Genomic DNA, 23,857 nt, shown 5'->3' on the forward strand with positions numbered 1-23,857 from the left:
AATTTGACGACAACGAGACGGGTGCTGAAGAGATAACAAACCCAGCAGAGGCAGCTAGGCAGCTTGCGCGTCTGCGAATTCGCGAACGGGACTGTGACGCCAGACGCTACAATCTTCGGCACAAAGCCGTAACATACAACATCGGCGACAAAGTGTGGCTCTGGACACCCATTCGACAGCGTTGGCTCTCTGAAAAGCTCCTACGCAAATACTTCGGGCCCTACATAGTTCTCCAGCGCATCAGTGACATCAACTACGAAGTCGTTCCCGACAGCTCGCAGTGTTCAAAGCGCCGACGGCATTTACCCGAGGTCGTTCACGTGCTTCGTATGAAGCCGTACTATGAGGACTGTCAAGACTGCGCAGTTCTTTACGGCTGCTTTCCAGGCCTCTATCATCGGGAATGATCTTTCCAAAAGGGGGAGCAAATGACACAACTATATTTGGCAGAACCATAATGCAGCGGGTATGCGCCAGTGGTGACGACGCTGATGTAGCGCGGGCTTTTAGGTGAAGCGGGGAAAACGAAAAAGACGTGGTTGTTGTTCCCTTGGATGACTGATAAAGTGCGTTACTTGGCGGTGCTGCTACGCCTACTCGTCGATCCCTCGTCGTTACAATATATATATATATATATATATATATATATATATATATATATATATTTATGTATTTGAACATACTGCAGGCCCTTCACGGCCCGTGCAGGAGTGGTACCGAGATGCATTGAAAAAAAAATCACGATGACAGGTCAATACAATGAATGCACTTAATAAAAGAGTCGATGTTATTGCAACACACAATATCGTTAGTTAACTTGTTCCACTGGGAAATGGCTGACGGAAAAAGGGAATGTTGGTGAACATTAACACGACTTGGGGGAAGATAGATTGTTTTGGAGTGATTAAGTCTGGTTGAACGTTTTGGAGGATCTTGGAGGTAATGAGAACTTGCTATTTGGAAATGACCATGGTATAATTGATAGATGAATTTTAGTCGCGAAATTGCTCTTCTCTGCGAGAGGGGTTTTAGGTTAGCCCTTGCTAGCAGACCCGAGACACTGGACTGCCTTTTGTAGTCCGAATGTACAAACCTAATTGCTAGTTTTTGTATGCGTTCTATTTTCTTTATAAGGCATTTTTGATGAAGGCTCCAGATTAGATCAGCGTATTCTAGGCATGGTCTTATCAGTGTTTTGTACGCGTTTAGTTTGAGGTGTGGTGGTGCTGCGCGCAGTCTCCTTTTTAAAAAGGTCAGTTTCCCTAGGGCTTTTTGACACATGGTCGAAATATGAGGCTCCCAGTTAAGGTTAGGCGTGAGTTTAGTGCCTAGGTATTTTACCTGGTTGCTTTTGTTGATTGTTGACCTTCCGATCGAATATGAAAAGTTAAGCGGGAGTTTCTTATTTGTGAAAGACATGTAATGTGTTTTTGATGTGCTTAGTTTCATGTCCCAAGTGTTGCACCAAGAGTAAATTGTTTGAAGTTAATTATGAAGTTCTATCTGGTCTTCTTGGTTGTGTACGACTGTGTACACGACACAGTCATCAGCAAACAGGTGCATCTGAATTGAGTTTTTAAGGCAAAACTGGATGTCGTTTATGTACATCAAGAACAAATGTGGTGCCAGAACTGATCCTTGAGGTACTCCGGAGTAGACATCGAGTGGTTGTGAAAGATTATTATCGATTGAAACGCTCTGTTTACGATTGGTTAGAAAACTGTTGATCCAGGGTATTATTTTATTACGAATACCAAAAGCCGATAATTTTGTGATTAAATCCTGGTGCGCACCCGCCGTGGTTGCTCAGTGGCTATGGTGTTGGACTGCTGAGCACGAGGTCGCTGGATCGAATCCCGGCCACGGCGGCCGCATTTCGATCGGGGCGAAATGCGAAAACACCCGTGTACTTAGATTTAGGTGCACGTTAAAGAGCCCCAGGTGGTCGAAATTTCCGGAGTCCTCCACTACGGCGTGCCTCATAATCAGAAAGTGGTTTTGGCACGTAAAACCCCATAATTAAAAAAAAAATCCTGGTGCGGAACTACGTCAAACGCTTTATAAAAGTATAAAAAAACTGCATCTAATTGGCCATCATTATTAATAAGTTAGCTATGTCATGAGTTATCTCTGCTAGTTGGGTTATGGTTGACAGGCTTGTTCTGAAACAATGTTGTTGTTTATATCGGAGTTCGTTGTTTCTAGGTGAGTTATTATGGCCTTAAATATTACGTGTTCCATTATTTTGCAGCATGAGCTTGTTATTGACACTGGGCGGTAGTTATTTAAATCTAATTTCGAGCCCGATTTATGTATTGGAATTATTGCAGCCTTGCGCCAATCGTCCGGTAGCACTGATGTTTGAAGAGAAAGAGAGAATATTTTAAATAGATACTTTGATGTCCAACTTGCGGATCAACTTACTGATGAGTTAGAAATTTGATCGGGGTCGGTAGAATTTTTAAGATCGAGCTTATGCAATAGAGACAGTATACCCTCTTCACTTGCAGTTAATTCTTCCATTGGTATTTTGACATCGTAAGGTGTTAAAGCTGCATTTGTAGCGTGTTTCGTAAAAACTGTCTGAAAGAATTTATTCATCTCTTTAGCAATGTGTTCATGGCCCTGAATAACGTGATCCGAGACTTTAATTTGCGTTATTTTTTCTCGTTCATCTCACAAATATCGCCAGAATTTGTGAGGGCCATGCGCCATAAACGAAGGTAATGTAGTGTCGAAGAAACGGGCTTTTGCTTCCGATATTTTTTGTTTGAATGTACCGATAAGATCGTCTAACGAGCACGTGGTTCCTTTTTTCCGCCTTCGTTTTATTTTTATTTTTAGTTGGATGATTTCACGTGTTATCCACGGGTATTCTCGGTTAACGCGTTTCTTTTTATTAGGAATGAAGGTGTTTTCGGAATATTTAACAATATTTCTAAAACGCGTCCAGAGTTCTTGTACATTTGTTAGTTCATTGAATGAATGACACTGGAATTCTAGGAAACCTAGTACGGCAGGATCATTTGCGCGTGTGTAATCTTTAAAGTATGTAGGTTGTGGTTTTTTGTGTTTTCGCGTCGTTGAAATGGGACAGGTTAGAATAAGCGCTTTGTTGTCTAAAATGCCATTCTCGATGGACACGGAAGATCCTTCTAATGTATCACCTATAAGAACTAAGTCAAGTAAAGATGATGATGTTGAAGTGATACGGGTCTTATCAGTTACCATTTGGCTCAGTGAAAATGTAAATGCCAAGTTTAGTAGTGATTCTGAACTTGAGACATCACGGCCTTCATGCGAGCGGTTGTTCCAGTCTATTCCGGGAAGGTTAAAATCCCGGCAATAATAAGTTTTGATCTAGAAATAGTATGTTTTGAGAGGTAATCATGAATCTGATTGATGAAGTTCGGAGCTGCATTTGGGGGCCGATAAACGCCCCCTGTAGTTACGTTTTTGTTACAATATGTTATTTTGCACCATAAACTTTCATGGTCGGGAATACCATCAAGTTCTAAGGACTTTATATTATTTTTAATTGCTATCGCGACACCGCCGCCTCTTGATCCTCTGTCCTTATGGAACAGTTTGTACGAAGGAGGAATAACTTCAGAATCACGTACACCAGGGTTAAGCCACGTTTCTGTTATTACTAAAATGTGAGGTTGATGAGACAGGATTAGGTTTTCTAATTGATCAAATATATTTACCACACTTCAGGCATTTAGGGAAAGGATTCGTAGAGTTTTGGTACTGGGCTGTCATTTGGAAACTTTCTTGTTTTTAGAGGATTTCAGCGAAGTCGAAGTGGGAAGGGACTGTTTTGAAAGACTTGCTTTCTGCGGTAATTCAGTCCTAATATTCTTCACTGGGTCCCAAGTATACACTTTTTCATCGATTCTCAGTTTGTCGAATGTTAGCCTAACTTTTGCTCCGTTTGCCCTTTCATTTACCGCTGAATGCCACAAGTGCGTGCGCTTTCCCTTACTTTCTTAGAAAAATTTTCGCAAACAGCTAATGGTGTGCCTTTCAGTTTGTAGCAGCAAGATAAGATTTTGGTTTTTTCGGCGTAATCAAACAATCAAAGGATGATCGGGCGGTCTCGGTTACTTGTGCGGGTACCTATCCTATGACTCCTCTCAAGGGTTTTCACTTCCATGCCTCACATTTCTTTTAAAATGTTTTCTCTCACTGTCCTTTCGAGTGAAACTATATCTTCGTTAGGTTTTTCCGTTACACCGTAAATTATCAAGTTGTTCCGTCGACTTCTATTTTCTAAATAGTCCAATTTCAATGCCAGATCTTGGATTCGATTTCTCGTGGTGTCATAACTATTTTCACATTCTACCAACTTCTCTTCGCAATACTTCAGTCGTTCCATGTCGTTTTCAATTGCGGCAAGCCTAGTTTCCATGTTAGCAACTGTTCGCTCAACCTTTTTCAACATAGTTACTAGTTCTTTTAACGTTTTGTATATATATATATATATATATATATATATATATATATATATATATATATATATATATATATATATATATATATATATGGAACAAGTAGCCCTGGCTCCGCCACTTGCCCTTGAGAAACCACTGAATATACAGAAGTTGTCGCCGACTTGGTTCCATTAATTAACGTGTTGGTAGCGCCGGAGCCATCGAATAACATTACCAGGTAATCCGATAAATGACTATTTATGCAATAGAAGAACATTATGAAACCTTCTCGAATGCCTTTTAAAAATGTAATAACATACAACCAATTTCAAGTGATTTGTACATGTCATGAGAAAATTTGTGTGTCAGAATGCGCTTTGCTAAAAGAATGGAGCGCATCTACAAAGAAATTATTGCCGTGAAGGCGATGAAGGAAGCTTGAATATATCTTCAGAGGTTTTGCAACAGGCGCTTGTGAAAAATATTGGTCTGTAGTGAGAATGCCATTGAGAGGGTCACATATATGTATTTAAAAGAATAGAATCACTTAGGAAAATTACGGAACTTTACTGATGTTTTGGCCCTCTCGGAACAAAAATTGGGCCCCTAGGTTTCTTTTGTACTGATTCATGTATATATAATACAGAAGAAGGCGGTTAACCGAGGGGCCCGATTTCTATTAGTCACATCATTAAGCCAACAAACACTGACACCAAGGACAACATAGGACATATTGCTTGTGCGTAATCACTGAAGTAAACAAACGATAAATTAATAGAAATGAAAGTGGATGAAAAAAACAACTTGACACCGGGGGGGGGGAGGGGCGGGGAGGGGAGGGAGCGATCCCACATCCTTCGCATTTCGCTTGCGATGCTCTACCAATTGAGCTACCGCGGTGCAATTTCCCCACCCACTTTCTTAGGCATTCAAGTTTCCTAGTAGAACCCGAGGAAAGATAGCCAGCGCCACTACTCGTAGACCTTGGCGGCGGATGTAGAACATCCTTTTTGCAGCAGGCGTCACGAGAACGTGACCTTTTTGGGTGAAGGCAACCGTCAATATACCCACACATGCTACCTTAAGGCACGAATGTTACCGGATTCGAGACCTTCGTTATGTAATAAACGAGGAGGGTGTTAACCGAGGGGCCCGATTTGTATGAGTCATATCGTAAGAAGCCAACAAAGACTGACACCAAAGACAACATAGGGGAAATTAGCTCTGCGTAATTCATGAAATAAAGTAACGATAAATTAACGGAAATGAAAGTGGATGAAATAACTACTTGCCGCAGGCGGCGAACGATGCCACAACTTTCGTGAAGGTTGTGGGATCGTTCCCGTGACGTTATCTTGACGTTCTCGTGACGCCTGCGGCAGGAAGAATGTTCCACATCCGCCGCCAAGGTGTGCGATTGCTGGCACTGGCTAACACTCGCCGGGTTCTACTGTACACTCGTTCTTGACCTTGATCCTAAAATTTTGTATTGGCTTGAAGTGTTCCCCACTAACGGTCCACAGTTTGTTTCAGGGAACGAAGTGACCTCTAATCTGAGTCCTGTTTATTCGGGTGTACCACAGGGCCCCGCGCTTGGGCCCCTCCTATTTCTCTTATATATCAATGACTTACCTTCCTGTGTTTCATCTCAATTTCACCTATCTGCTGAGGAGTGTGTAATTTACACCGAAATAACTTGCGACGAGGATGTAACCAGGCGTCAAGCTGATCTTGACGCCGTTTTCATTGTGGAATTCAGGGTTAATGAAAATAAATATTGACAAGTGTAAATTCATGGGTGTATCAAGAACTACCAGTGAACCACCTGTGCACTCCCTTTAGGACGCTCCAATAAATTTGGTAAAAACTTACAACTACCTTGGCCTTCACATCACCTCCGATCTCACTTGGAATACCCACATCGCCCATATATTAACGCTGACCGAATGCTTGGTTACTCAGGACATAACTTTTCTAAAGCACATTCTTCCCTAAAATTATTCCTCTATAAAACCCTAATACTACCCAAACTTGAGTATGCTGCTTGAATCATAGATCCAGGTCAAATAAGCCTAACGCGCTCACTGGAAATGGTTCAGAATAACTCTACTCGTTTCATTCTTTCTAACTATAATAGAACCGCGAGTATCCGTGCCATGAAATCGAGCCTTAACTTACCGTCCTTGTCATCACGTCGCAAGATGTTCTGTCTGTGCCTTTTTCGTAAGTTATTTCATCACCCGTTCTTACGCAAAAAAACTGACTTCTTCGCCTCCGTATGTAGCGCCCAGACGATCACATTTATAAGGTCGGCATTCTATTTTGCCAATCCAACGCTTTCTTGCAGTAATTTGTACCATGCACTTCCAATGAGTAAAATCGGCTTCCCGCCTCGACCGCCACCATCGCAGAGCATCAATTATTCAAGAATGTTATTGCTTGGACTGTATAACTAGGAACCTTTTTTTTTTCACATTGTTCTGCCTGTACTCACGAACGCCATAGCTTACTTTGTATATCTAGGTGCCATTTGTTATTTGTTATGGTACACACACAAACACACATATATATATATATATATATATATATATATATATATATATATATATATATATATATATATGTATATATATATATATATATATATATATATATATATATATATATATATATAAATTTTCTGCTTTATTAGCTCCTGTTTGCTGAATGGACCAGTTTTGATTGTAACCACTCCACTCTATAATACCGTAATGGCCCTGAAATTACGCTAAGTAACTAACTAAATAAATAGGAAGCATAAACGCCCAAGGAAGTGGAGGGGGAAACGGCGCCTCGGTAGCTCCATTGGTAGAGCATCGCACGCAAAATGCGAAGGTTGTAGGGTCATTCCCCACCTGCGACAAATTGTGTTTTCATCCACTTTCATTTCTATTAATTTATCGTTTCTTTATTTCGTTTATTAAGCACAAGCAGGTTCCCCTGTGCTGTGCTTGGTGTCAGTGTGTGTTGGCTTATTATATATATATATATATATATATATATATATATATATGTGTGTGTGTGTGTGTGTGTGTGTGTGTGTGTGTGTGTGTGTGTGTGTGTGTGTGTGTGTGTGTGTGTGTGTGTGTGTGTGTGTGTGTGTGTGTGTGTGTGTGTGTGTGTGTGTGTGTGGAGTGAAATCCTCAGGCCTAGTGAAATCCGTCGATTGAGAAATTATGAGTTAGCATCACCTCTCTTCGACACTGTCTAGCACACAGCTATTGTTCTGGACATCAGGGGCGTGGATGACACGACCTAATAGTATATTAGTCGCAATTTTTCGTTCTTCTTTCTTTAAAGTATGTGTATTGCGACATCTGTTATATATACGTATATATTTTTTTGAGCAAGCAAATGGCTTGGTGGAAGTCAGTGCGGTGTGCATCCTCTCCATGCGTCCTTGTCGCGGTATTCGGCATTGCCAGTTTGTTTACAAAGAACCAATGCGTTCGTCGCGCAGCTGCGGGCGGCCCCCCCCACCGCTACAAAGTGCTCTCCCCGTCGGGCGAGCTGCTGGTGCGCAACGTCAGCGCGGCCGACGACGGCGTCTCGTACCGCTGCCAGACCCGGCACAAGCTCACCGGCAGCGTCAAAGTCAGCGACACTGCCGGACGCGTCATTGTCAACCGTAAGTGCAAACTGTTCACAGTATGTTACATTCGTACCGTTTAGTGCGTACCGAGTGGCAACCCGTGAAGGAGGTCGAGCGGGAAAGGCCTCGCTAAGGGGACATATGAGGGCGCTGCTAACGTGGCGGCAGAGAAGTGAACAACCACGGAACATTTTGCAGATCATTCCAAGTTTTGATTGCTCAGACGAATCAGCTGCGTTGTGCTTCAAGAATTATGGACAGCTGGGCTAGTGGGTTGTGATTAGTATTATGAAACATCGTTCCAGCGCACAATTGAACACGGACGAGAAGAGAAAGGCAACACGAACGCCGGACTTCAACTGAATTTTATTCATGGAAAACAGGGCTTTATGTACACAGGGGGAGGGAGGGGGGGCTGCTAGTGCGCAGGACCTCCCACAATATATTTCTCTGGCCTATGCAACAGTCATCAGAAGTGTCAAACCAAAATAACAAAGGAATAAAAGCAAAAAGTGAGAAAAAGGTGCAAGAACATTTGCCTCTCTTTTTTACATCGCTCAGTACAATCTTGCTCATCTCCCGCCCTACCTAGCTGATTCGATACACCCGTTTGCCCTGAGATAATCAAGTTATTTTTTCCCGAGTATAACAGAAGGACCATTGACACAGTAACCGTTTTCATTGGAGGTACAAAATGCTTCAAGATTTCCCGCTATTTCTGATTGCTATATTTGCGCAACACATGAAGGTGGAAAACGCCTCGCATGCTGGCTTGTTGGAGCAACGGTGAATGTGGTCGGCTAAATGACCAGCGCCACTTAGTGAAGTAGCCTTCCTGCGATGCTCTAGCAAGCGTTCATTCAGACAGCGCCCGGTTTGACCAATATAGCATTTTCCACAGGCGAGGGGAATACTATACACAACACCGACGTCACATTCAACGAGGGCTTTGGTGTGCTTTATTTTGCAGACTGGCTTCTTCTGGGATTCGTTTACTAGGCGACACATTTTTTAGAGGTACAGTGAAACCTCGTTATAACGAACAGTTAAAAAGTCGGAAATTAGTTCGCTATATCCATAATTCGTAATATAAAATTTCGTGAAAAATACATGAAAGAGGAGCAAAATTCAATCAGAGAAGGCACAACAACTCGAACGATGCTTACTTGGGTCACGTTCATTTATTTACCCACAAAGAACTGTGTTATCGCGGCCTGCTTCTTGGTGTTGATCGCATTCCGTATCACGCCCTGTTCCACAGTTTGCAAACACTTAACAAGGGCAAACCCACTGCCCTCAATAGCACTGCAGTGGCGGCGCAGTAAATCCAACGCAGCAAGTGCTTCTTGTGAAGTGGGAATGTTCTCATCGACCACCGAAAGAGCCTCCACACAATGCTACGACGGCCACGCCACTTCTAACACTAAAACGCAAAAGCAACATTCGATCACGCCGCTGCCGCCACTGCTGAAGCGGCGCTGTCAGCGGTTGTGAGATGCGAACGATTTCTTTGGCTGTCCACTCTCGATGACGACGTGGCATCTGTGGCGCTGTCAGCGCCTGCGAGGTAGTCCTGAACGTTTGCTGTGCCGCACAACACACTTGTAGTGCAACGAAGCCTGCCGCCTGCTATTAAAGGGAGGTAGGGCTTGGCGTCGCGAAGTTCGTTATATCCGTTTTATGCCGAACCGCGTTCGCTATAGGAAGTTAAAAATACATGTGTTTGACAAAAATATTTCGGAAGAGTTCGATATATTCAATAATTCGTTATATGCGTGTTCGTTATATCGAGGTTTGACTGTAATATCCTTTTATCTCTCATCCACCATTATCACTTTTAATGACAGCTGTTTTATCCAAAAAGAAGGAGTGAGCATCGGCTCTTGCCTTTCACCACTTTTAAGCGATATTTTCTTAGCAAGTATTGACAAGCGCATTCACGCGTCCTTTTACAACGCAGGCGTGCAGAAAGTTTTTAGATATGTCGACGATTATTTCGCGCTAATGAATACGACTGATGCTCAGGATAAAGGCAATAGTATAAGCAACATTCTTGATATTTTTGCTAGTAACGCCTTTGAATGAAGTTCACGCAAGAACTGCCGCAAGTTCTAGTACCTCGACTTGTGTCTTATTTTTCATGGAGCGCGCGTGTGCTGGCAGTACAAGCCACGGTCGAAAAAACAAATTCTTAATTATCAATCGGCCCACTCGAAGCTCGTAAAAAGAGCTATAGCAAAAAACTGCACCCGCTCTGCTCTAGAGAAGTCATGCGAACATCAAGTTCGTGACAGCGTCGACGCCCAGCTAAGGCGTCTGGAGAAGGCTGGGTTCCACGGAGAAATCGTTACTTCGGTGGTAGAGAACCAGATTCGCGAGCTAAAGGTTGGTGGGAGGCGCAGGCTGAAAAAAGACGTACGCCCGCTGAAGCGCCCTGTCGTAGTGCCCTATTGGCACCAGGTTTCTCACCGCCTCAAGAAGGTTGGCGACAGGTGCGGGGTGCGTGTTGTGTTTTCAGCACCAGGAAAGCTGGGCCGAATGTGTCGCCTAGTAAACAAATCCCAGAAGAAGCCAGCCTGCAAAATAAAGCACACCAAAGCCCTCGTTGAATATGACGTCGGTGTTGTGTATAGTATTCCCCTCGCCTGCGGGAAATGCTATATTGGCCAAACCGGGCGCTGTGTGAATGAATGCTTGCTAGAGCATCGCAGGAATGCTACTTTACTAAGTGGGGCTGGTCATTTAGCCGACCACATTCGCCGTTGCTCGCACAAGCCAGCATGCAAGGCGCTTTTCGAACGAACACGTGTGTTGCGCAAATATAGCAATCCGAAAAACCGGGAAATTTTTGAAGCATTTTGTATCTCCAATGAAAACGATTACTGTGTCAGTGCTTCTTCTGTTGTACTCGGGAAAAAAGAACTTGATTCTCTCAGGGCAAACGGGTGTGTCGAATCAGCTAGGTAGGGCGGGAGAAGAGCAAGATTGTAGTGAGTGATGTAAAAAAGAGAGGGAAATGTTCTTGCACCTTTTTCTCACTTTTTGCTTTTATTCCTTTCTTATTTTGGTTTGACACTTCTGATGACTGTTGCATAGACCAAAGAAATATATTGTGGGAGGTCCTGCGCACTAGCAGCCCCCCCTCCCTCCCCCTGTGTACATAAAACCCTGTTTTCCATGAATAAAATTCAGTTGAAGTCTGGCTTTCGTGTTGCCTTTCTCTTCTCGTCCGTGTTCAATAGTGCGCTGGAACGAGGTTTCATAATGCTCGTGCGTCAATTTCCTTTTTCCGAATGTGCGCAATGAACTGCGTGCTGAGGTATGTGTAGGTCAAGAAGGCTGTCCTAATTTGTACGCTCATTACCTCTTTCAGCTTTTATGCTGTTATTCTATCGCTTTATTTTTCTGCTTCTTGGTCGTTTTATTTTGCCATTAGGGTATTTCAGACAAAGGGTTGTGCATTTCTACGTATTTCACTTACTGTGGTTGGGAGTATATATAAGTACATATACCGTATCTGTCATGTATTCTTGTGACTGATGCATATGACTGATATTTGCATGGGATTTTTTGTTATTTTTGTATGCCTCAAGAGTCGCTATTGCTGTCTCGCCGTACGAGACCAACATTCAGTCAGACTTTTATTTTTTAGTCTTGTCTCGTGTCTGTATTGTCTGAGAAAGGGACTAAATATCAAATTTCAGATTTCAAAGTTAACGTAGTTTCAGGATATAGTATAGCTTAACACATCGTCTCTAAGGGCGCAGTGGTAGGAAATTTGATACCTAAACGATTAATACAGCTGCGGATTTGAAGGGAAGCAACCGGTGCATAATGACAAATTGTCAGGAATGCGGCTTTGTGCCTGTGATTGGCTCTTGCCGGGTTCTTGCGAAGCACAAATATGAAATTATGAAATTATGAAATTCCTCTGTCCTGCGGAAAATCCTACATTGGACAGACGGGGCGTTGTGTCAACGACCGGCTTAGGGAACATGGAAAAGGTATAAAAAATAATGAAGGTGAGCGACTTGTGGATCCCTGCAGAGCTTGCACCGATTGCGTTCCACGGTTCCGCGAAGCGAGGATTTTGGGTAGAGGCAAACATCAGACATCGCGTGAAACATTGGAAGCCTTCTACATCAAGAAAGCGGGTCCTAACTGTGTTAGCGATACATCGGTTTTCCTTTACGAGGCTGAGCTGAAGTTTCTATCACGCCTACTTTGATAAAACTATGTACTCCATGTTGCCTTGTACGCATGCGCGGTGTTTTGGAAGGCTATATATGTCGAGTGCTTTCACCCTCATTAAACAGTTGAAGTAGCGCCCGTGGTGTTGTCGTCTTTCTTGTGTGTGTTGTGTTTTTTGGCGCAAAAGTTTTTCAGTATGCAAGATCACCAACTAGCCCAGCAGTTAACTCTTCTAAAGCACAAATATAAAATGTGCGAGAGATTATTGAGGCTCAGGCTATCTGGCTGAACAGTGATACAAATTTCGATGAGGTGGTGCCACTGTGCTTAGGTTAAATAGGTGATTGTTTCCTGAAAATGAAGTTGTTTGAAATTAGCCCATTGTGGTGTCGTGTGCTTTCTGTCCTTGTTCCCTGGCGCTAATTTTGCTATCCATGTCAGCAAATATTGTCTGCTTTCAAATCTCACTAGGCGCCGTAGGCGTCCTGTACCACAGAGACGCAGCAGGCTGCCAATATCGTGAATGCAATATAGTACTATCGAATTAAGAATATATTAACACAAGCAAATGTTTTTCCTTGTATGCTTGTCTTTGGTAAGCACGAGTACATTAAGCTGCTGTATTGTATTTTATCTTTACACTTCCTATTTGGAGAAAGTGAACAATGGCAAGTAATTGCAACTTTTTTCTCACGCCGTTTGCAGCGTCGACGGGGCCATTTCAACCGCGACATATATTTACCCGATCAGCTGTGTCTGTCGAAGAAGGCAGCGCTGCAGAACTGGTTTGTGTCGCACATGGCTACAGTGTTCCAGAATACAGGTCAGTGGTTAAACTTTTTATGTGCATGATATTTTTCAGACATTGCAATAATTTTCTTAATTTTTTCAGTGGCCATATTGATCTGCGGTATTGTATGCGCACATTTCTGTGGGAATCAGTAAGGAAATTGCTGTGAAAATGTGAATGACCACCTGTAACGTTTTCTTATAGACATTTACATGTAATAACTTCTTATTCAATTATTTTGAATAAGACTAGTTATCTCAGGCTCTCCGCTCATCGATGACCGCACTTATTTCACCATGTGCCAACGTTCATTAGATCTTTTAAAGGAAATGATGATTATTGACAAGTGTAAGAATTTCTCTAGCATGTTTATTGCTGCAAAACAATAGTCAAGCACTGCAAAGGAGAAAAAATGAAGGTGGAATTCAGGAACCAAGTGAGCATTAATTTTTTCTAGCATTTATTTCGGTGCAAGAAAACATTAAATAAACTGCCTGTTCTCAAAAAAACATTGAAAATGAAGACAGACAGAGCACAGGACGCGCAAACGTAGTAAAACATATGTCAATGACACAAGGTAAAGGCAACACCGCAAGTTTAGAAAAAATAAAACAGCAATGTGGACAGTTATAAGGCTCCTGTGCCCAATAAAGAAACGCCATTTATTTTACTCTGACCACTTTTCTGTTACAACAGTTGTGAGGGTAAGAGCCGCCTCCACAATCCGACCAGTTCCCTGCTCGAGGTCGCGGAGTAGAACCAGAAGTGTACGGATAAAACAAGACAGACTGCTGACTGTAGCGTAAATCTAGCAGTTTGACGGCTGAATTTCCATATCGAGTGTGATGTGTTTTGTTTCCGTTTTTTTTTTTTACCAGATGTTCACTTAATAAACGACTTTCTTGGTCGAGCTGGTTCATAGCAGAGAAGGACAACGCAGTAGCGCGGAATATACGAGGACGAGTCTATGGTGGACTGGCGTTGAAATGGGGCCACGGTGCACTCGCGTCGTCCTCGTTCATTCCGCGCCGCTGGTTTACGTTCACAGACGCAACTCTTGGCAACCGCGATGTGAACACCGTCACAAGACAGTGGTATTACGTAGTGGCATACAGTCGACGAAAAGGTCGCGGTGGTTAACATAACACTTTTCGCTTCCCTATAGCCAGCGGAGATAGCATGATGCTTCATTGTTACTGTCTTTCATGCACTGATGGTACAGTGATGTGCTACGTCCATTCGTGAAAGTTCAGGTTCATGTTGTAGCGCATCAGCTATGCTATCCTGGTCTGTTGGCCTGTGGTTTCTGAATCGTTCTTTCTTATTCACCATTGTTATTACGCATATCTTTTTAGTGCATTGTATATCTTTGTATCTTTCTTTTCTTTTCATTGCCCTTATATTCTTCAGTTTTTAGTGATGGCCATGTACATAATGGTCTGTCGCTTCGCAATAAACGTTAGTACAGATTACTGCTTGTGTTTGTACTTCGCGGTCGTTGTTTAGACAGCACGCCGTTGCGCATTTGTAGCTAGTCGTCCGCTCGCAGCGAGATCATTCTATTTGATGGACTGGCCAAACATTACATAAATGTCTTCTATTTGTATGGAACCACGAACTATATTATAGGCTCAAAATTCTTGCTCGAGCAATTTGACATGTTAAAAACAGGTAGTAGCCAATGTTACGGATGCAGAAGAGAATTCAGAAAAAAGCATTTTTGACTCAAGGTGGCATTCATTTGGGACGAACTGCTCTAGGTGGTCCCAATCCCTGACATAGTTAAAGACGAGAATCAGTGGTCACTAGAAGAATCAGAAGTTTGAGCATCACAGCAAGCCCAGCCGGAAGCGATGACTTACGTCGCCGTCGCCCGCCGTCAAGGTCCCCTTTCATCGAACGCGCCACTGCCTCCGCTACCAGCACGCCTGGCCGTCGCCCAGAGCAGCTACCCGAGGAAGACATACATTCGTCGCGCCCCCGAACACCGCCCGATCTGCTATCACTGCGAGGAAGCCGTACATGTCTACCGCTGGAGACCATACCGCGACTCGGGACTGCGAGTCTTCGCCGTGAACGCGCTGCGCCCACAGCAAGGGGAACGGTTAAGTGATATCGTCGACTACATCGCCGCCACTCAGCGGAGCCCTCAACGACCATCCCGTTCACCGTCACCAGGACGTTATCCGTCGCCGTAGCGCCGACCATACACAGGCCCAGACCGGGACCGGTCCGCCAGCCCATATCCGGAAAACTAAAAGCAGCAGCCGGTGGAGGCGCGGTTGCTGTACGTCAAACTGACCAAGATCCTCCGCCGCCAACGAAGATGCTGACATGGCTACTTCTACGACATATCCACGAGACACCGCCACCCCCGACGGAGCCTGGAAGCCAAGAATACGCCGAGGAAAGAAGGGCTGACTACGCGACGTTCCACAAACACGTCAACACGACGCAGCCGTGATCCGACTCTAACACCCGACTGCAACGCATGACAACGCACCGCCGAGCTCGATGTGCTTCTCGACGGCCACGAAATCACCATGCTTGTAGACTCTGGAGCCGGCTACTCCGTTATCAGTGGATTATTCGCGGCCGAGTTGAAGAAAGTCAAGACTGCATGTGACGGCCCTCAAATTCGGACAGCTGGATGACACCTCATAACGCCGACTGGAATCATCTGGACGGCAACAATTACAGTTCATGACCGGAACTACTCTGCGACTTTCGTTGTCCTTCAACAGTGCTCGCGAGACGTCAATCTCGGCATGGAATTCCTGAACCAAAAGCGTGCAATCACTGACTTGAAGTCGAAGTCGATAACAGTATCCGAAGGTCAAGCAATGCCGTCAGATAGTGCTCCTAGTCACCATGCCTTGACTGTGCTTGAAGATCAAGTCGGCATCCCAACTGGCTTTATTATTGTCATTTCCGTCAGGACCGAAACACACGCAGACGCAGAACGCGTCATCGACGGCGAGCAACGTGTACTGCTCGACTGTGAAATTGGCGTCGCAAAAGGGATCACTCGGCTGCACGGAGGACAAGCGAGAGTGATACTGACAAACATCAGCAACGAATTCAAGCACATCAACAAGCGACAAGACATGTCACCGCCTCTTAGTTATACCTTTTTATAAAAGCTGCGCGCGTAATAAAATTGAAAATTATCGCCCCATTTGAATTCTGCCTTCTATCACTCAAATACTTGAAAAACACTTATTGTTAACAATGACACGCTTTCTGGACGCCCACAGCATTTTGTCGCCTAGTCAGTATGGTTTCCGACCCGGCAAAAGCACTCGAACACTTCTGGAAGATTTATCCGATCAGTTGAATATAGCTTTCGATAATTATAAGGCTGCTTGTGCGCTCCTTCTAGATTATAGCAAGGCGTTTGACAGTGTTCATCATGGTCTGCTGTTAAATAAGCTTTTCATGTTAGGATTTCGGGGTGCGTTCCGGTCGTTGTTAGCAAATTTCCTTCGGGGCAGGCGTCAGGTCGTCTCAGTTGGGCAAGTTCATAGTACATTCTCCACTATTAATGCTGGAGTTCCGCAGGGATCTCTACTCAGCCCGTTATTATTTAACATTTTTCTAAGTGACCTCTCTAGCGTGATACCCGTTTCTCTTTATCAATACGCCGATGATACGATGATCGTAATTACTGCCCACAGCTACTATGATGCGATTGCTTCTTTATAGTCTGCTGCCACAAAAGCTATGGATTGGTTTCGAAACAACGTAATTACTATAAATATATCTAAGACGCAATTAGTCTGCTTCCATTTTCCTTTAAGGAAGGTAGTCCTTGACTATCCTCCTGTTTTGCATTCTTCAGATTGTTCAGCTTGTTCTTGTTCCGACAAGGAACACGGCACAAGACTCACTGCACCGCAACAACGAACACATTTTATACTTGTGTTAATGAAACACGTGAACTGTCTCCTTAATGTCACAGCGAGGCCCCTAGCTGTGGCATTTGAAAGACGGCAATACGCTCTACACTCAAGACACGTAATCGTCGAGCCACGCAGGCCGTTTTCTGTCACGATGAGGACGCGTGCGTACCTCAGAAGAACTTAGGGGTTGCGACACGTATCGGTCGACTTCGAAGACGCAGTCGTCCCACTATTATTTCCCTCCCCCTGGTTGGACAATTGAATGTGGTTGTCGCTCAAAGCTGGAGAGCGTTGCCCAGGAAGCTCCTCGCGACGTCCCAACGAGTCCTGGGAGGCTACCGATTCCCCCACGGAATCAGAGACGACTGCTGACTGTATCACTTCCGAGTCTGCACAGTCAGCAGTCGTCTCTGATTCCGTGGGGGAATTGGTAGCCTCCCAGGACTCGTTGGGACGTCGAGAGGAGCTTCCTGGGCAACGCTCTCCAGCTTTGAGCGACAACCACATTCAATTGTCATACCAGGGGGAGGGAAATAATAGTGGGACGACTGGGTCTTCGAAGTCGACCGATACGCGTCGCAACCCCCTAAGTTCTTCTGAGGTACGCGCGCGTCCTCATCGTGACAGAAAACGGCCTGCGTGGCTCGACGATGATGTTTCTTGAGTGTAGAGCGTATTGCCGTCTTTGAAATGCCACGGCTAGGGGCCTCGCTGTGAAATTAAGGAGACAGTTCACATGTTTCGTTAACACGGGTGCAAGATGTGTTCGTTGTTGCGATGCAGTGAGTCTTGCGCCGTCTTTCTTGTCGGATTTTGTTTTGAGTGACTGCCTGTGTTTTGGTGCCTTGTGTGCATCTGGTGCGCGTGTGTGTGAACGTGGGGGGGAACGAACTGTATTTGTCCTTGGACTTAAGTGCGCGTCTTGTGTGCGCGTTTCACTGTATGCTTACTTTGTTTCCAGGGGGGATGATGTAGTATAGTGTCGCCCCCTGCCAGATCTCTGTGTTATCATACATTTATGTTTCGTAGTAGTTTAGCTAGATGGCGCACCCCGCTTCTGTCATGTGACGAGCTGGGACCAATCAGGAGGTGTCATCTGGCGTGTGAAGTCCTTTTTATTAATAAACGGCCGCGAGCCGGCTCAGTCCTGGTCCGGTTTTCAATAGGAGCAGTTAGCTCCGTGTCTCCCTCTCTGCGTCGGCGCTCGCCGCGCGTTCGCTGGTCGTGGGCCCCCGCTTGCCTGCCGTTGCCGACACAACATATACCATTACAGTACTCATCTGTTGTAAAATATCTTGGTTTATATCTTGACAGCGACCTTTCTTGGAACAGCCATCTTGCTTACGTTCGTAAAAAACTTCGCGCCGTGTCCTGTCTACTGTACAATATAAGATACTGCATGCCCTTATCAGTAAAGAAAACTATAACACATGCTTTAGGCTACAGCCTACTCCGGTATGGAATAACAATTTACGGGCACTTTGCCGTCCGCTGGCACAACAGAATAAATGCAATACTGCACTCTCTCCTAAAAAACATATCTTATGATCTGAACCTGAATGCTGACACAGACCGTTTCAAAGTACTTTCGATGCCGAATTTCAACGATCTTTTAATGCAAACGGCTGTTTTAAAACACTTCTGGTCCAGTCAATTCCTAGTTCCGTAACAGCTTCCCGATGCTTAAGGCCCAGGGACCCCTTTTGGAGGCCACGTTGTTCCACAAGGTACGGCACTAGAGCTCGGGCCCATTATGTGCCCACCTACTTCAATAAATTACCGCACAGCACCTTCTGTGCAAAAACGAAACATACGTTAAAGAGACTGCTAAAACGTATCTCTTCGTAAAAGCGTACTTGTTCCGTTTATTTACCGTTATTTCTTGTGTTCGTGCATGTGCCTGTGCAATTCCTTTGCACCATGATGGTCAGTCTGGTATATTGTTATGCATTATCTCATGGTACTTTTTGCTCACACGCATTGCTGTACTTCTGTGTTCCATTATGCTCAATGAAATTTCTTTTCATAGAGATTGTATAAATTCTCATAGCCTTTTTTGGTGTTCTATACTTGAGTTCGCTGCTTATAAGTGGTCTATCAATGTACCGTGTATGGCTTTGCTGCTTGCCAGGCGCTGCCGCTTAAGCCTTCAAAGGCTTTGGCAGGCCTGTATGAGTGTACTGATTTGATCATTGGCAATAAACGTATTATTATTATTATTATAACAAGAGCACGACGATCGCACACATCGAGGAAATTGTATAAACCACCAATGTCTTTGTCCTCTCGGATCCTGCCGCATCTACCTGGACGACCATAGTTTCCGAATCAGACTACGACATAAATCCAGGACTTCCCAAGAATAAGCAGCAACAGCTCAGAAGTCTGCTCTGACGATATAAAGGCTGCTTTTTGACGTCATCGAGAATTCGTCAAATACCAGTTGCAAAGCATCTCATAATAACTGCAGAGTGCGCTCGAGCACTCCGCCAGAGCCCTAACCGAGTTTCGACGCGAGAACGTGAAGCTATCAGACAACAACTCGATGAAATTCGGCGCGACGACGCCATCCAGCAGCCGAAAAGCCCGTGAGCATCTTCTGTAGTCTTGGTGAAGAAAAGAGCGGGACAGGCGAAGAACGATTATCACCGACTGAACAAAATCACGAAGAGAACGTATATCCCCTCCCACAGATAGACTACCCATTGGATCGCCTCTGCAACGTGAATGATCTCGTCGAATGATCTCAAGTCTGGTTACTGGCGAAGAGAAGTCGACAAGTGAGTTCGCGAGTCGCCTTCGCCACACCAGACCGCCTCTATGAGTACAATCCCATGAGATTCAGATTGTGCTCGGTGTCTGCAACGTTCCCGCGCGTGATGGACGCAGCACTAGCAAGATTGAAGTGGCAGACTTATTTGGTTAGCTTGGATGACGTCGTTGTCTTCGCCAGAAATTTTGACTATCACCTTAGGCGGCTTGCGACAGTACTGGAGGCCATCATGTGAACTGTGCTCACTCTAAAGCCAGAAAAATTCTGCTTCGCTGACGATGAGCTTCTGTTCAGGGCTCACGTCATCAGCTAATATGGCGTTCGCCCCAACCAGCAGAAGAGCCCTGTCATCGTAAAGTTCCGGCAGCCCATCGACAAGAAAGTAGTGCATAAATTCCTTGGCATGTGTGCCTACTACAGGCGCTTTGTCAAAGACTTTTCACGTATCGCTGAGCCGCTTACACATCTAACTAAATGTGATGCCAAGTTCAAGGGGAAAATGCCACAGGACGACGCATTTCAAGAAATTAAATGACGCATGCTGTCACCACCGGTACTTGCGCACTTTGACGAGGACGCCGCTACAGAACTCCACACTGACGCCAGATCCTTAGGCATCGGTGCCGTGCTAATCCAGAGGAAAGGCGACCTTGAACGGGTGATAGCTTACGCTAGCCAGTCACTGCTAAAAACTGAAGGCAATTATCCTAAAACAGAAAAGGAATGCCTCTCCATCATTTGGACTACAGCGAAATTGCACCCTCACCTATATGGCAAACCGTTCAAAGTCGTCAGTCACCACAACGTGTTGTGTTGGCTAGCCAATTTAAAGGGCCCTTCAGGATGGCTGGCGCGGTGGAACGTAGGATTGAAAGAATATGACATCACTGTAATCTACAAGTCCGCATGAAAACACTTTGTTCAATATGGCAACAGTGCAATCAAAATGACGATGGAGTGAAAGGACACAGGACGAGCGCTGACTCACAACTAAGTTTACTAAAGCACACATCACACAATTGTGGGTAAGCGCTCGTCCTGTGTCCTTTCCCTCCGTCGTCGTTTTTATCACACTGTTACCATTAAGAACGTATACTTACTGGCCCAACCTTACACTTAAAAACACTCTGATGCCGAATGCCTATCATGCATCCCCATTGACCTGCCAGCGCAAGACGACGAGGATGACGACGCCTGCCTTGGAATGATAAGCGCGGAAGACTTCACTAAACAGCAACGAGCACACCCGGAGCTAAAAGGCCTCGTCGAGTATTTGGAAGGGAACATCGACGTTGCCCCTAGGGCACATCAGCAAGGATTGTCTTCGTTCTCGCTTCAAAACAACCTGCTGGTAAAGACGTTCTTGCCAGTCCGCGACAAATACTTCCTTTTTGTTCCCTCAGCCATGCGCCTAGAAATAGATCACGCTCTACATGACGATCCGACCCGTGGGCACCGCGGATGCTGCCGGACGCTATCGAGTATACACGGAAAGGTATTAGTGGCCGCGCATGTCCGCCGACGTCGCCCGTTACGTCAAGACATGCCAAGACTGTCGGCGACGCAAGACACTGCCTACAAGGCCACTAGGATTACTACAGCCAATCGAGCCTCCTTGCCGGCCATTCCAGGAGATCGGGATGGATTTGTTGGAAGCATTTTGGACGTCAACATTCGGAAATAAGTGGATCGTCGTGGCGACGGACTACCTCACGCATTTTGCTGAAACAAAAGCTCTGCCAAAGGTAGCGCAGCCGAAGTGGCAAAATTCTTCGTCGAGAACATCCTTCTGCGATATGACACCTCAGAAGTTCTCATCACCGACAGAGGAACGGCGTTTACAGCAGAGCTCACCCAATTTATTCTGCAATACAGCCAGACAAGCCACAGGAGGACAACTGCCTACCACCCACAGACGAATGGTCTTACGGAGCGCCTTAGAAAGACCCTAGCCAACGTGCTAGCAATCTACGTCGGCGTAGAGCACAAGACGTGGGATGCGGACCTGCCGTACGTAACCTTCGTAACCTAAACAGCGCAAATGACGCTGTTCAAGCTGGTTCACGAAAGGAAATCAACTATAACTCTCGACGCCATGCTGCCGCATATCACCGATGAAGGGGATCTCAATGTCGCCGCCTATCTCCAGCATGCCTAAGAAGCCAGACAGCTCGCCCATGTGCGCATCAAGAATTAGCAGAGGACCGACAGCCGGTTCTACAATCTCCGACGACGATGCGTTGAATACGAGTCTGGCGACCGTATTCCGGCTTGTGCCCCAATCCGGCGGCGAGTGCTTAGTGAGAAGCTTTCACGCCGCTATTTCGGACCCTACAAGATCATCCGACGCATCGGTGCTCTTGACTATGAGGTCGTCCCAGGTGGCATTTTGCTGTCACAGCAGCCCAACTGACGACCTTAAATATTCAATGTTGAGCGACTTAAGCTGTTTTACCAGCGCTAAGGAATTTTGGGATTTTGCATAGCTGAACGTTCGACTTCTATTTTTTCGGACTGTATTACTTCGGGCTTTGTTTCTTTGTTGTGTTGTTTAATAAGTGTCCTTTTGTTTTTCGCCCTCCTGCTATGTCTGTAGCATCGGGACACGATACTTTTTGAGAGGAGGACATTGACGCGTGTACTTATTTATCTTTTCCGGGGTGACCTCGTTGACCGTCTAGCAAATGTTATCGCTCTGCGCCAGACGCCCCCGTACGTATCAAAAGTTCCTCGAACGTTATCGATAGTTCTATCTGCTCTCTGTCATCACTGAAGCTTGTGTAATCTGAATGCATTTGCGATGGGAATTATGTAGAGCTTTCTGGAAGACACGCCAGAACCAGCGATTGCTCTGGAATCTTCGATGACTCATGTATAAAAGCCGACACTCTTGACCTGCAGATCGGATTTCGACGATCGCCGAATGTGTTCGCCGCTATAATTGCGTTTTCAGTGTAACTTGTTCTTCTGGGCACAGGTTCGCCCAATAAACAGTTAGTTTCGCAATTCACCGTTTTGCTAGTGTGTTCTTCACCTTCACTACCGCATGACAGTATTTCGAAGTGCGATAGTAATTCAATTCACTCAGCCTGGTATGCAGCAAAGATTTCCAATTCCCATTCAAGATGCGCTGCACGGTAAGGCGAAAAATGTGGATGGTGCCCCCACTTGAGACAAGTTATAGTTTCCGCCACTCTCATTTTCCTCTACCCTTTCATTCACAGATTTGAATTATTTGCACGCTTAAATTCATCTGTGCTCTCTTTCATTCTCTCTTTCTTTGTTTGGTTGTTACAAATGATAATTCGAGGTTAAAGTTGGTCTCCTCTTTCATCAATAAGATAGTGTGTTCTCTTGAAGAATGCATGACACGTGTCTTTTCCTGCAGGTGGTACAAACTCTCCGGTGGCACGAACGACAGCCGGGAGCCCCTTCACAGCAGTGGCCGTGTAGCGGTCCATTCAGACACCCTCCTCATCCGCCATGCCAGTATCTCTGATTCCGGTCGCTACCTGTGCGTGGCGAACAACAGCCTTGCCTCGGAGCCGTTCACCATAACGCTGAGCGTGCTGGGTGAGGTTCATTTGGCGAGGTACTTGATGGAGGAGATAATGAATCTGTCGCGCTGTATCTCCGAACGGTAATACGAAGAAATCATTGTTGAATAAAATTAGCGCCGTAATTCTTGGCCGGGTCTTCCCAAGCATTAAAAAGAAGTTGTAGATGGTGCTGAGGCACACCGCAAATTATAAAAGGAAAAGTAGCGATGTCAGTTTATGGAGAAGCATCAGTATATTGTAAATTCTCACCACAGCATTGTGCTTTGTGCTATTGGCAACTATTCTGACATGGTCTTTAGCTTTGTCCTTTCTTGCTTTCCAGACAATATTATGATGGATTTCCGGATACCTTATTGGAGAAGTCTTCGTTATTCGAGCATTCTAATAAATTTTGCATTATAGATTTACCTTAAAGAATCATGTGAATCTGACGCCATGTGGGAATCGAGTTGTGCGAGGCATTATAAGTTACTACTCAGGCGCTTTAAATTAACGTTTCAAATTGTTTTGAACTGCATGAATTACTTTCATTTAGTCACTGTTATTAAACGTTTTGTGTCATGCTTTGCGTGTG

General features: G+C 45.0%; 1 protein-coding gene and 1 long non-coding RNA gene across 3 annotated transcripts in view; one reads left to right on the forward strand and one right to left on the reverse strand.

Annotated features, from left to right (window-relative positions):
• The window catches only part of LOC135917152 (cell adhesion molecule Dscam1-like), a 1,023,231-nt gene that overhangs the window by 324,530 nt on the left and 674,844 nt on the right, over positions 1-23,857 (forward strand). For both annotated transcript variants that reach the window (XM_070536836.1, XM_070536837.1), the window contains exons 7-9: positions 7,936-8,103; positions 12,964-13,081; positions 23,112-23,296. In XM_070536836.1, the coding sequence (XP_070392937.1) occupies positions 7,936-8,103; positions 12,964-13,081; positions 23,112-23,296 (471 nt within the window). The remainder of the gene's footprint in view (positions 1-7,935; positions 8,104-12,963; positions 13,082-23,111; positions 23,297-23,857) is intronic.
• LOC135917168 (uncharacterized) overlaps positions 1-23,857 on the reverse strand; it is a 52,343-nt gene that overhangs the window by 11,745 nt on the left and 16,741 nt on the right. The gene's annotated exons all lie outside the window — the stretch shown is intronic.

The sequence above is a fragment of the Dermacentor albipictus genome, chromosome 4 (genome assembly GCF_038994185.2).
Source record: "Dermacentor albipictus isolate Rhodes 1998 colony chromosome 4, USDA_Dalb.pri_finalv2, whole genome shotgun sequence".
NCBI lineage: Eukaryota > Metazoa > Arthropoda > Arachnida > Ixodida > Ixodidae > Dermacentor > Dermacentor albipictus.